A 15,255-nucleotide genomic window follows, 5' to 3' on the forward strand; every position below is an offset into this window, starting at 1 on the left:
TGCACTCACAGCCCAGAAAGCCAATTATGGCCTGGGCTGTACCCAAAGCAGTGTGGGCAGTAGGGCCCAGAAGAGAGGTGATTCTGCCCCACTACCCCACTCCTGTGAGACCCCACCTAAGTGCTGCATCCAGCTCTAGAGCCCCCAGCATAAGAGGGACATAGACCTGTTGGAGTGAGTCCAAATGAGGGCCACCATGTTATTAGATGGATGGAGCACCTCTCCTATGAGGAAAGGCTGAGAGAATTGGGTTTGTTCAGCCTGGAAAAAGAGAAGGCTTTGGCATGACCCAATTGTGGCAGGCCAGTACCTGAAGAGAGCCCACAAGAATGTTGGAGAGGGACCTTTTACAGGAGCATGTAGTGACAGAACAAGGGGAAATGGCTTCAAACTGACAGAAGAGTAGGTCTAGATTAGATATTAGGAAAAATTCTTTACTGTGAGAGCAGTGAGGTACTGGAACAGGTTGGACAGAGATGCTGTGGATGCCCCATCCCTGGAGGTTCAAGGCCAGGCTGGACAGGGCTCTGAGTAACCTGACCTAGTGAAAAGTGTCCCTGCCCACGGCAGGGGGGTTGGAACTAGATGATCCCTAAAGTCCCTTCCAACCCAAACCATTCTATGAAACTGAAGATTAGAGGTGAAACTGAATTTCACATGTTATACTAATCTTGAGAAATTTTACAATCTCTACTGACAAACACCAAATTCACCTAAATGCATATTATAGCTCATCTGCAGAGATCTTCGAATTTTTCTAGATTCTCTTATGCAACAGTACTGCATTTCTGACCATTCCTGACATGGCAGAGGTCTAAACATTTATTCTTTTCTTCTTTGTGCTTAACTTTGGAATAAAAGCTCTTAAACCATTAGACCAATTTTAATACAGGAGAAGTAAAAAAAAAAAAATAAATAAAAAAGTACTGGTTTCCATTAAGACCTTCAACATCTTAAAGTAATTGCTTTGCCAGATATCTTCAGTCCTAACTACGATTGGTGGCCAAAAAAAAGGTATTTTAATTCCCTGAGAATAATCAGAAAGATACTTAATCTGAACATCCTGTCCAAAAATCTAAAGCCAAAAGGACAAAACTGAGTAGACTTGAAAAGCAAGGCAACTTCAGAAAAATGTTGTTTTGAATAGCAACTTCAGAAATAACAAGCCTTAGCCCTCACTGTTCTGTCCAGGAAGTGTAACAGTCATCTTTTGGACAGAAGACCTTGAACGCCCCACAATATTTTACCTTTATCTTGACTTGCTAGAGTCTAAACACCAACATTTATAAAGCCTTTGAAAATATAGTTCTTGAAATAGTAAGCTCACATTTTATGTCACTCACAGCTAATTCAACACCAGATGTTAAAATCTTACTTCTGAACTTGACAGAAATTTGGGGCTTAAAAACAGTACTTATATAGGAAGCATAATGGAATGACACGTGCTATTTCATACCATTTCAAGTGGGTGCAAACATCAAAATCTCCTCTTGACGAGAGTGGAAGTGTCTTGGAGCTGAGCCTAAATTCATCAACTGTGAACAATGCGTATTGATCTGAGGTGGTTCTTGAGCAGGGGCTGCTACATATATTTTCATACTGAAATTATAAATTATAGGAGTCTGTTGATTTTGTCTCATGCAGGCCTTCAGTACCAAATGATTTTGGAAATTCATGTTAAATTGAATGGAAAATAGTCTATCTTGAACTATGGGGGGATGATGTTATATGCTTCTATTTGAATATTTTTGAGTATTAGGAAGCGTATGAGAAGCATCCAAACCTTTTTGTTCCCTGGGTGACTTATTACATCACTTGGTACAATAGCACCTGCTTAGTTTGTAAACCTCAAGATTTTAGATGACTCAACTACAACAGGGAACATTAGTAACCTTGCTGCTCCACAACATGCAGGAGGCTTAAGAAAACTACTGAAATCACATCAGATTGTTGATTTAACAAATATTTTCTGCCTACTACATCTTGGTTTAGGAACCATTTCATTCTGTAATTATAGGAATCTAGATGGTTTTCCATATTACTTCTTGTTTGTAACCAACTAACTCACACTAACTAGCCCTCTAACACTTTCCTGCAGTGTTTGGTTGGGTTTTTTCCCAACAGAACAAAGAAGATGATAACATCCATACATAGCATTAAGCCAGATATAACAGACCTTGCCATTTTATCTCAGTAAATGGCTGATTCAAAGCACAATTCTAAGTCAGTAACAGGCCACGAAGCATTTTATCACTCCTTCCTGAACATTAACTGCTTATATGCACTGTTTGGGGCATGGCTGGAAAAACTCTACCTTGCTTACCCCGAAGCTCAGTCTAGGAAAAGTAGACATTCAGTTCATTTTTAACTTTCTGTAATTCTCTTGCACAGATTCTGTGTAGCTCAGCAGCAATTTAATGCAAACTGAACTCAAGCTTCAACCACCACCAGAAAATGCCCCACAGAAAATACTTGGTAAGTACCCACTTCTTCAGTTGCTTTATCTCTCTTTTTAAAAAGAATTACTTCCAAACTGCTGTGATTCAAGAGCCCTAGAATTTCCCTTAAGCAAGAGGGAAACCCTCCTATCAGGATGCAGAGGGCCTTCCTCTACATCCATACAGCCTCCCTGCCCCTTTCAACAGCCCCAGGCTTCCAACAGAGGTGGTCATTCTCACAGTGCAAGTCCAGATTCACTACAGACACTGCCAAGTGATAGACACAGACACTATTTACTGGAAGCACACTAAGCTGCTGTACACGTGGATTAGCTGCTCACCCATTCTGTTACTGGGATACTTTAAAAGTCACAGATATTTAAAAAAAAAGACAACATAAAGCCTATTAAAAAAAGCTACTCCAAATTATAAAAATCACTGATTTCAGAAAAAACAAGACACGGAATATGAAACAAACGATTTCTTAATACCTAGAACTAAAATTGGTGAATACCTTATCTAAAATATAAAACAGAAAAGACAAACTGAGACACACAGGCAGGTGAAATTCAGCCTGAAGAACTGAAACGGTACAGACATTGAGCCTGTTTCTGTACAAGTACAACATTAGAAGGAAGATTACTGTGTTTTGGTTAGAGGTATGTTGGTTTTTCATAGGCTGTGTTTTTCCTTGACTCTGCCAGGAACCTGCATTCATCAGCTAATGTCTTGTAGGTACCATGAAATATCTGCTTAAGTCATTTATTTACTCATGTCCAAGTGAACTGCTTGTTCTTGCAAAGGGAGGAAGTTAAACACAAATGGCAGTACATCAAAGGAAAAACTAATTAAACTGTGGAGAAAAGAGAAGTTTATTAAAACATAGGAAAATACTGAATGTTAATCGAGGTGTGTTTTACCAAATAGACCCCAATCTCTTCCTGATTTTGATCCCACTGTATTTTGGGGGTTCTTTCATACTGCACAGCAGTTCAAGTTAACAACCATCCCCATGGTTAATCACAAGCCATTAGTCCTCTTAAATATGGCCTCAGTGTAAGTAAAAATGCACCATTACACTTGTGTATTTAAATTCTCCATTGCTGTGTTCACACACTGGTATAATGTATTTCTCTGCAATACAAAGTCTCATAACACATTTCACAGTATATGCATTCATGCGTATTCCCATGGAAACCATCAGGGCCACAGGCACTGTAGAATCACTTCCTTGTAGAAACATTTCTGTAAGGCAGCCCCAGGACCTCAATCCTGCAGTGGCAGGGCATTAGATGTTATTAGCACACTGTCAGGAGGCAGTGATAGGGTTGTAATAATATCAACATCCAAAATTCTGCTAGTTACAAGTGGGATGGAGCATTTCCCCAGGACTAGTTAGTATATTATTTCTCCTATTTCCCAAATCTCACTGAACTCAAATCTTTTGAAAACATTCAGTGCTTCAGGCAATTTTTGTAAATCGCCAATACAATTTATATTTATTATTTTTAATGAATTCAATACTTAACCATCATTTCAAGAATGAAAGCTGATGAATACACTCCTTCAGAGCACAACATATGGAAACTATATAGAAGCGGTAGAGGCAGGCACAGTTTCAACATTTTCTGCTTGAAACAGCAGAGCCTTGCGCTCACACTTCACCATACAGTCGATACATATGTTCTGTCTATTAGTGACTCACCATCCTTCAACCATTCACAGTGCTCACTGAGCTGGGAGTGTATTTGCAAGTATAAGGTTTTCTCTTCAGCATCAACTTCTAGTAGCTTTCTGTGAAAAGATTTGAAGATGACAGCCAAAAGTAGCAGTAGCAACTTCATTTAGCAGCTTATTCTTTAATCAGATTGTGCCAGAGTGTTACCATTTTGAAGATAAAAACTGCAAGATAGTTACCCTTACCTATTTGAGCGTCAAAAACTAGTAAAATAGGGTAGACCTAGATGGGAAGCAGGGAGTGAGGGCTTATCTGAGACTACTGATCTTTTTCAAGAACCATGTCCTGCAAAACAAAACCAGAATACATATAATATACTATTTAAGGGTGTGTCTTTAAAGCACGATTTCCATATGCATTCAACAGATGCTTCCAAGTAACCAGTAAAATCCCTACCGGACATGACTTCCATGTCACTTTAATAATTTATAACCTTTTACACAACAATTTTTTCCACATTGAAGCACTCAGCCTTTTTGGCAAACACTTGGTTATGTGCTAAGGCAACAGAGACGGATCCTCCTAGTAACAGTCAGTGCAATCCAGAGAACCAAGCCTGGAGAGAGTCTCAGTTTCCCTGAGAAAAAAGTGTAAAATTGAGAAAAAAACACACCAAACTTGAACGTCAGAGATCTGCCACATGAAAATTACTTCCAGAAGACTTCCACTTCTAATAACAGCTACTGTGACAGTGAGATTAAAAACAACCATTCTAATTTTATCACTGAGAAAGCCAATGGAGAAAGCAGTATAGCTTTCAAATTGTTCCCAAGGAGTGATGACAGCTGCAGTAAATACCCTAAGTGTCATTTAAAGTTCAAAAAGCTCTAAAACAGTCTTTATTTCTTTTTTGCATTGATAGTAATGTAATAGTAAAAAAACCCCGAGTCCTAAGTGCTCAAAACTCAGCCCTATATTGGTGAAGGATTTTGTCAGAATTCTTCCTCAGCTACACATAAAAAATCCCAAATATTGACAAGTGATTTGCACCTCCAAGATCCTAAACACCAAAGAACACTTGCCTAACACAAAGAGGTATGCATAGTGCTTACTGCACAGATATGGGCTCCATGGAACAGGAATGATGCCAAGGAACAGACTGCAAAGCAGAATACAAAGCGTGAACAGAACAAAGGCAAAGACTGACAAGCCTTATATGCTCAAAGCAACATCCTAACACTCATTTTCCAGAAAAACCCCAAATATTTATAAAAGAGAACTAGCCTGTTATTGCATGCATACAGCAAACGTCAGCTGCATCTTGAAACTCCGGTCTGAAGAGAAAATAAGCCTCTGTATTAACTTTAAAATTTGATTAAGACAAAAGAAATTAGTAAAATGCTTACCTGAAATAAATATTCATATACAAGTAATTCAAAAATATTCCTACATTTATGCTTAAGTAACTTTGTGTATGCATATTACAAAAGACATTATCAAAGGTAAGTTCCATTGTCTTGGTCTTAGATTACTGAAGAGCTTTAAAAATACTAACAGGAGTATTTATTATATGAGCCTGATTATTTTTTTCCATTTAGTACACTAACAATTTATTTACTTTTCATTAAGCTGATGCCATTCTGTTACATGGTAACTCTATCAAACCGCTGAGCACTGTTGTAAAGCCAGTATCACATCTCTGCAATGTTAATGCTGCCAGAAGACTAAAAGTAATATGAAAGAACAGCATGGTCAAAGCTGTACCATCACTGAGAACATATTTTGAGCTTGTGCGTAAATACGGAAAAACAACATACAAAGTAGCCATATCCAAAAATATACAAATACAAATATCCAAAAACAAGAGACTTGATCCTCTTCCTACAAGGCCTGTCATAAGGTCAGTAAGATTTAATTAAAAGATGGAAGAAAAAGTCCTAAGGCGGAATAGGGTCTAGAAGTTGTTCACTTCATACACACCACCAAGGGCCTTTCAGTATCTGTACGTGCTGATTTCCTCTCTGTGGCCTCCTGTACCACATACACTTCCCTCAACTACACTGTGATGTACATCAGCTGCAAAGGTCTAATTCTCTTACAAACTGAAAACCAAAGGAGAACATTTAACAAGGTTTCAGTGTGCAAGAGGACATAATGCACTACCCCAGCAACAAAGCCAGCACTTGTCACCTCCCCACTCACAGAGTCAAAGTTAACACCTAAATAGGATACAAAGGTAATGCTTATTACCTGCTGTGTTTCAGATATAATATTCTCATCACTAAAATGTAGGAAGTTATTTGAAACATATTTGGTGGAAATACTCTTTTCCTCGGTATTAACACAACCAAATAGAAATCACAAGAGCACAATTTACTGCTTTCACAGAAGCTATGCATACACAATTACCACATAAGAGACCAGCCTGATATGCACAAGAGGGACAAAATATAATGAGAAGTTTAACTCTTAATGACAGCACTGTAGAAGGCAACACATTATTTCTCCTTGCATTGAGCAAAAAAAGAAAAGCCTGTTTTGAAATAAGATTTTCCCCTTAAAGCCTTGAAGTGTAACACTGCTCAACACATTTAAGCCCCCTCCACATTTAGATTAACTCCTTTTGTCAGCACGCGAGTTTCACGGTATGAAGCGATACCAGATGTTCTGGTTTTAAATGCCTCACTTGAGTACACTTACCATGACACTTATGAGATGCCAAGTGCACCACTGCGCTCTTACAAATCATATAAAGTTTATGCTTTGTTAGCAAGTATACCTGCTATCCCCTGACAAAATCTGCGTCCTCACACCATCACGATGTGGGTACTTTACCCACTGCAGTTTAAGAAATCTTCACTAAGCCTGAAAAGTGTTACATTCCAAGGAAGTTCTTGCCCTTTCAACTTACCAGCACACAATAATGCTTTCTCTTCTGAATTTAAGCATAGATTATATGTCAGAAGTTCCCCTCTGGGTTAGACTCACGCAACTCATTGTACATGAAGATTAATAGCGCATAAAACAAAGCGCCTCTGTCTTCTCTATGCTTCAAGGTATCCATGAACACATTAAGCCAGTATTCACTTCACACACTAACTCTCAGAGCCAGCATAATCTGATCTAATTTTTTAGGGAAACAGGTCAAGGAAAAGTCAACTAGATTAAACTTCAACTTAAAATTCCATTTTAACTCCTTTAGAGAACACACAAAACACAATACAGCCTAAAGGACATTATGCCCTAAAATCCTATTCTACAGCTCTGCAGTGTCAAGAAACTGTACAGAGAAGAGCAGGTAGAACACACTCTCTGTGCATTCTTCAAAAAGGGTATAGAAGGGGGGGAAAAAAAGCAGAAGAAATGCTAGGAAAGGCACAATATTTACAACTTAAGAAATGTCAAGAGATTTTTAGCCAGTTCAATACAGGCTTCACTGGTACTAAAAATTACTCAAATACTATGGATATTGATTGCTTTCTTTCCTAGAGTGTCAAAAGTTAGAATTTTAAAAAGTGCTTAAGCAAACATTTGCAAGATAAGCCTCAAAAACTGATTTTCAGCAATCATGGTACCTTATTTAATTTACTATGATCAAACATATCACCCTAAAGGGCTCCTCACCCAAGAAGCTAACTAGGCTTTCCCTATCCCTAGCTGGGAATACAGTCTAGTCAATCCTACATCTTTAAGGCAAAAATGGCTGGTAATAAGAAAACATGGCACAAGCAACCTAAATATCACAATTATGAGTAGAGTAACTACTGAAAAAGAATTCAATAATGATGTTAGGGTGTTTTTAAAAAGGCAGACTCACACATTCTTACCTATATTTTTATAAATAAATAAATAAACAGATAAACCTTCTACACACCACAGGTAAGAATACAAAGCACTGGGCATACTGCACCATCACCAAACTAGGGATGATGCAATGAAGCTTAAAGTAACAATCTTTGATTAAATCAGTCATATCTGACACAAGAGAAATATCTGCACTACAGCCACACTAGTGCTGGAGGTGCACAAATGCAGACAAGGCCTACAACTTCTAACCATCTTCTTGACATATTTATGTTTTAGCCGATGCATGTTTGTATTTAATATAAATAAACTTACAAAGGTACTTTAACTTAAGCTCTATACAAAATTTAAGAAGGACACCTAAATGTATATTCAAATGCTCACAGAATTAGGCAGCTGGAACAAATACTGGATGTATTAGTCTTCTCCGTATGTGAGAATGTGAAAGTATGTTTAGAAAGCTTGTTATTTCAGAGGAACAGTAAAGTATAAAATCTCCAATATTTACCTTAAAACATAGCACATAATGATGCAGCAATACTTACTTTCGGGCCTCCTTTTTAAATTTGGTACAATACAACAACCCAGAGTTAACTTCTTATTTTAATCTGATTAATTCCTTATTTCACTACATATGGTGTAATTTGGATTTAGATCAAGTGCAGCTTTTCAGGTAACAAACTAACAAATTTAGAAGTACTGCCACGTCAAGAGTAAAAACAAACAATGAAATCCTAACTAGTAAGATAGGTTAAATTCACTTCTTGAAATATTAATGCTATTAGAGTAATTTATTTTGGTTTTAATATCTAGAAGATTGTATTGTTTTCTGATTAATTTTTGAGAAATTTATAGCAGACAGGAATTATCTATGCATACAATTATATTGGGAGTTTTGAATAAGGAATGCCTTTTGTAAGGCACAGTAAGCAAAAGTGGGTATTGTTCTTCATCCAGTGTAGGAGTACAGGAATGACTACAGCATCAAAGGAAATGGACTCTATCCAGCTGCTTTTACAACAGAGGAAAAAACACTGATTGCATGTGGGTCCAGAGCCGTCGACGTTGTTAAACAAGCCATGTTTGATGTCCTCTCTTTTTGGAACTGGTTGTCTTCTGAATGATTGAACTGACCGTGTCCTGCAGTTTAAACCACACAATAAACAGAAAGATGAGATTTCTGCTCTTCCTTTTACGGAATATTGTGATCTGCTTTTGATATATTTAGTAATAATCATTAGTAGTGTCAGCTTGTGCTTGTTCTAGAGATCACTGTATTTAACTCATCCCTGGTGAGTGGGGAAGTGTACTCTTGTTACTTTGTGAGAGCACAGTGAAATATTAGGAACATTTTAGCAGATTTCAGTAAGATACTTGAAGGATTTGCAACAGAAGCCTCTTTGTTTACAAAGCAAGCAAATTTATGCCAACATTTTGCTCCCTCATAGGTATCACGGAAGTTTATGAACCACACCGTCAGTGTCCTGAGAACACTTTGTGTAAGACACATCTCCAGCAGGTGGGAAGGTGAAAGCTTCCACCTCCCTCTGTAGGACTCCATGCAAGAGGCACCACTGAGCTGCACCAGGAGAACACACAAGGACAAGGGGGGGAAAAAAGCATGAAACAGAAAGTACTCAAAGGCATTTGCTGGACTGTAAGGAGACCATCAGGGCCATTCACAGTTGATCTGAACCAACAGCAGCTCACAAAGCAGATTATACATCTGATAGAGAACAGTTTTTAAACACCTGTTCTCTTTATTTCTTTAAAGCAGGAACAAAATAAATCAGATTTAACAGTTGTTATCAAAGTTCAAAACTGATTGCACAGAAATGGAATTAAGGCTCTGTATCCTGCTCTTAACTATTCCCTTTTTCACTGTTCTCTTAAACTTGCTAATAAACAGCCACACACCCACACTGACTGTCTGGCACCAGCCCGAGCAGGAGCAGTCTGACATCCACTGCTAGATTTTTAGGGCATTTCACAGTCAGTTTTCACCACTCCTTGAAAATGTTCCATACACCAAAGTCATGGACACACAGACAGTTGGACAGGACAGTGCACAAAACTATAATTCAAGTTTTCTCTTTCACAAAACCTACTACACACAAATAAGTTATTCTTTCTCTTCCCAAATATTTTCTCCACTATGTAACTCCAGGACAAGGACTGAAGACTTTCAGTAATAAATGCCAAGCAGGCTCTAAAGTTTCTCTCAAAACTATGATGTTCCTTCTCATAACCAGGGCACCAATTCTCTCCTTCCTGCTTCAGCTGCACAGTGTTCTACTGACATTTGGCAAAGACAATGAAGTAATAAACAGTGCTTCTACCCTTCAGAAGTAACTCTTCCTTTCTATGTCATTAATAGTATTACCAACTGATAAGACATGAACCAACACACGAAGAGGCAGCAGCAAAGCCAAGAATCAGCTTTAGGAGATGTTCTTCTATTCCAGGTCTGCATGGATTGTCTGTATCAGGATGACTCCGTTCTCTGATACGTCCCTCCAACCCGCCAGGTTACTTTATTTCTCATTAAGCAAAAGCAACCGGTGCTGCAGCCCTGGCAGGGACGGCATAAAGCACAACGGGGAGGGAAAAACCCGCCGTGCTTGTCACCTCGTACACCTGCGCAGCTTTCTGAGTGTGTGGCGAGTCTGAGGCGTGAAAGCTGGAACCGGCAAACCCGGGCACGGGGCGGCGGAGCTGAGGGATGAGAGGGGGCATTTAAAGGCAATTTAATTTACTCTCTGCCCTGGTCCGACCTTCGCTCACACCGGACGGGAGCCGCTCCCAGCCCTGGGACGAGCAGGGGGAGCCCGGCACGGGAGGCTCAGCAAGAGGATGAGGCCGTTCCTGCCCTTCAGGCGGCCCCGCTCCCGGCACTGCCCCACGGACCGGCCCCGCTGGCGGTTCCACGCGGCCGCCCCGCCCGCCCCCCGCCCGCGGCGGCCCCGGGCCCTCCGCTCACCAGCCCGTCGATCTGCACTTGCTTGACGGCCGAGTCTCCCGCAGCCGCAGCTTTGCCCTTGCCCTTGCTGGCACCGAAGCCGCCGCCGGCAGCGCCCGGGCCCTCCTTGCGCGACGCCATCGCTGTCCCCGCACGGCCGGAAAGAGAAACACGGCGCACAGGAAGCGGCCAAATGGCCGGGGCGGTGCGCGAAGAAGCGGCCCCGGGCGGGAACGAGGCCCTAGCTCGGTGTGCCCGGGGACAGCCGTGCCCTGTGCTTCCCAGTCAGAGATCATCGAGTCCAACCTGTGACCGATCACCACCTTGTCAACTAGACCATGGCACTAAGTGCCATGTCCAGTCTTTCCTTACACATCTCCAGGGACGGAGGCTCCACCATCTCCCTGGGCAGCCCATTTTAATGTTTAACAGCCATTGCTGTAAATTCTTCCTGATGTCCGACATGAACCTCCCCTGGTGCAGCTTGAGGCCATTTCCTCTCATTCTGTCCTCTCATTTACCTGGGTGAAGAGACTGACCCCCACCTGGCAAGAGCGTCCTTTCAGGCGGTTCTAGAGAGCGATGAGGTCTCCCTGGAGCCTCCTCTGGGCTGAACACCCCCAGCTCCCTCAGCTGCTTGTGGGACTTGTGCTCCAGACCCTTCACCAGCTCTGCTGCCCTTCTCTGGACACGCTCCAGCCCCTCAGTGTCCTTCTTGTAGTGAGGGCCCCAAAACTGGACACAGGATTTGAGGCCTCACCAGTGCCGGGTATAGGGGGATGGTCTGAACATTAGACACAAATGCCTGAAGTATCGACTATTTGTTCAATTCCCAGGAGTGAGTTTGTGTTGTAGTAAAGGTTAAGTGTTGGGTTTGCTTTGCTGCTCTATTTTGCTTGAGGTTTTTGTTTTGTTTTTTCTTTTTAATATTTCAAACCTTACCCACTCTTCTGAAAAATGCAATGGGCCGTGAAAGGCAGCTCTACCAGACCCCCCAAAGCTGTCTAGACACTATGCCAAATATGTGACCACATAAAAATTTACCTTTTCGACAATGTAGTTGACAATAATTTTTAACTAAGGGAGGGAAACCTACTTCCTAAGGCCAATATGAAGATATATCTGCATTTTCCAGCAGACACGGACTCAGCATTTGCCCGTTCCTATAAAATAACTCTAACATCATTTAGAATATTCCCTACCAGCTGCCTGCATTGGTTCTGAAACAAATTCAAGCAAAGATTCTAGTGTAATAATCATCCCAACAAGTGAAATCATATCCTAAATGCCACTGATGTCACTGACTAGACTTGCACTGACTCTAACAAGAAACTTGGACCCCCAGCTTTGCTAAGAACACCTTGTGATAGATGTCTAAAGTAGGGTGAGATGAATCCCACTTTACATTTTCCATTGAGGGAAAAAACTCTTAAATGGAGATTGAAGGGGAAGTTTAGAATTGCAGGATCACTGAGGTCAAACGTACCTTGTACCTCAAAGAGACTGAAGTGCATGTGCAGCGGGTGTTGGTCCAAAAGCAGTTTGTAGAGAGACTGATGCAAGAACTACCTTGAGTTTCAGAGCAGTTTGCTGTGGCCAGCAAGCTCAGCCATCACGTAGGTGTTGCAAATTTGAGTCCTGCCCTCAGCAGGTTTCCATGACTGAAGGTTGCACTCCCACTGGCATTGCCTTTTGAAGTTTTTTCTAGAGAACAAAGTTGCTTAATTCAATATTATTATTCCACTGTGCTGTTATATTCACATGCATATCCAGTTTTAATTTACAAATATGATCAAATAGTTTTAATTAAAGAAAACTAAGATTAGGAAATAGTATTATGGTAATATAGTAGTTTTCAACTCCAGTCCATGGACTGCTAGAGATCTGTGGGCTACTTCAAAGCTGCTGTTGCAAGGTATTTAAATAGAAAAACATACCTTTTGTCAGAAAATGCAGAGTGTTTTACCACTGGCACATTCTTAGGAATCTAAAAGGGAATTAGAGCTCCTGGGATAAGACAAATGTGATGTATTACTTCTGCCTATGGAGGTTTTGAACAGAAAGTCAATGTAATTTAAAAAAGAAAAGAAAAAAAAAAAAACAACAAGTAGCTGCAGCACAGAACATCAGCATATTCAAAGAGGTTGCTGTGGGCACCCAAAATAGCCCTATTCATGGGATTGGCATAGGGCTTACACTACTTAATGCACTGCTAGAATAATTCAGTCAACTTGGTTAATTATGATTAACATGAAAAATGAAACACAAATATCAACTCTCTACTTTGCAGAACTCCCCAGATCACCGGAGGCAAGAAGCCATAAAAAAATTCACCATTGAAAATACTGAATTCTTGAAAAGGAGGCCATGAAAAGGATGTCAGAGTGAAAAATTTTAGTAACATTGCCCAAGCTACTCAGGAAAACCGCTGAACACATTAGAAAATTCAAGTAGTGCACAATTTCCATTAATCATTTTTAAATTATACTCTAAATTTAAAAGACAGCTGGAACCAACCAGAACCTTTTTATTCCCCAGTCCTGCTTAAGTAAAAACTTTGGTGAAACTGAGATGTGTCATCTCCCCCCACAGCACCTCTGTACCATATCAGGGCTATGAGCAGAACTAGAGCTGCTAATTATCTGATTAGGGTTCAAAGATATAATCCCTTCCAAATCATCAGACTGACTTTACCTTAAGGGCTAAACCAACTTGAATTTCATTTGTGTATGCTGCAGGCTAAGACCATTCACCAGAGAAGGGCTAACCTGCAATGACTTGTTACCACTTGGTAAATGGGTCATGTCTGAATTCTGTGTTTTTCTTTCCTATCCTCTCAGCAATTCCAAGTATTTCTATGCATAATGAATACTTTAATTTCATTATCACAAAGTGTAAAGGAATAGGGAAGAATCACTTAGGATATACATATAGCAGTCTGTACTTGTACTGAGACACAAAAACACCCCAAATACAAACTTGCACTAATAACTACAGTTGTCTAAACCAACATTATTATGTAAAAAAAAAAAAGTTTCCAGTAAAATATTCTCCAAAACTTAGTGGCAGAAGACTCCCCTAGGACAAACTTAAAATTGCCTTGTAATATCTTGAAGTCTTACAGAAGTTTCAAGTTCAGAAAAGCTCAGTTTTCTGAAAGGGGTGAGGTATCCAGGCTTAAGCTTTCAAACGTCATGAAACACAGGGATGTGGCACATCTTCATAGGAATACATTGGTGACCTTTCTCAGAGTCCTATCATAGGAAATGTACCTACGGCCAATGTGCTGCTTAAAAATGAAGTCACAATCTAACATCTTTTCTGCATAAAGTAAGGCTTGTATTTGGGAGGAGGGTAGTGAATTTAAGGCTGTACCTAATCCCTTTGTACAAGTAAAAAGCAAATTCTACATAATTCTATGCGCATGCCATGGAATCTGCTCCTTTTGAAATCCCCTTCTTATTCACAGGACACCTTTTGATAATCACCTGTCTTTTACATACCACTCTCATAACCCATAGGGAGAGTGAAAATCCTAATGACGAGAGGTCCCTCTGTATATCTGTGGTGAGTTGACCCTGGCCAACAGCCACACACCTACTCAGCCTCTCGCTCACTGCCCTCCCTCAGGATGGGGGAGGAAGCAGAAGGATGGCAAGAATACTTGTGCATCACATTTCCAAAGCCATGAGACAGACAAGATCTCTCAAATGCTCAATCTTTTCTTTCCTTTGTCTTCTTTCCTTTGTCCCCCCCGCCCCTCAAAAGCATGTCAGAAGACCTCAGGTCTCCTCAGCAGATGCAGTTTTGCCAGGTGTGTGCTTGTGTAACTCTGTAGAACCTGTAGCTGCAGTTGCACTGAGCAGTGCTGCATGCCATGCACAGGCAATTCCAAATGCCAACTCCAGCCTCAGGAAGCAGCATTGTGTATAAGCCTTGTATAATTCAGGGGGTTCAGTTATTTGTGTTCTGCTGACCACAGCAATTTAAGACTCAAGAAAATTAAATATCCCTGGGCTATCAACCCATGCTAAGGAAGGTTCTCCCTGATAAATGAGGCTGCTCTCCACACCCACTGTGTTCAGATACCACTGATTCCCAACTGTGACTCACTGAAGTCAGGCCCTTTGCATACCTATTTCTACAGCATCTACAACATTCCGTTTCACTGCTAAATAGTCACCTTCTGAAATGTCAGATATTCATCCAATGCTTACTACTTTCCACAGAGTAGCTCAATGGGAAAATTTAAGATCAGGCTACGCAAATGCATGAGCATTTTGTGCCAAAGAATTTTTCAGTACTATTATTTCTCATGAGGCTAATTGTGATTGTAGAAGTTATTGGTACCAATACAGAATTCTATTCCACAGTTT

General features: G+C 40.5%; 1 protein-coding gene across 1 annotated transcript in view; it reads right to left on the bottom strand.

Moving 5' to 3' along the window:
• EIF3H (eukaryotic translation initiation factor 3 subunit H) overlaps positions 1 to 11,039 on the bottom strand; it is an 86,512-nt gene extending 75,473 nt beyond the window's left edge. The window contains exon 1 of the mRNA XM_027730575.2: positions 10,901 to 11,039. Coding sequence (XP_027586376.1) covers positions 10,901 to 11,020 — 120 coding nt within the window. The 5' untranslated portion in view covers positions 11,021 to 11,039. The remainder of the gene's footprint in view (positions 1 to 10,900) is intronic.
• Between the last annotated feature and the right edge of the window lie 4,216 nt (positions 11,040 to 15,255).

The sequence above is a fragment of the Pipra filicauda genome, unplaced genomic scaffold (assembly GCF_003945595.2).
Source record: "Pipra filicauda isolate LSUMZ 115617 unplaced genomic scaffold, ASM394559v2 scaffold243_size1161148_pilon, whole genome shotgun sequence".
Classification (NCBI taxonomy): domain Eukaryota; kingdom Metazoa; phylum Chordata; class Aves; order Passeriformes; family Pipridae; genus Pipra; species Pipra filicauda.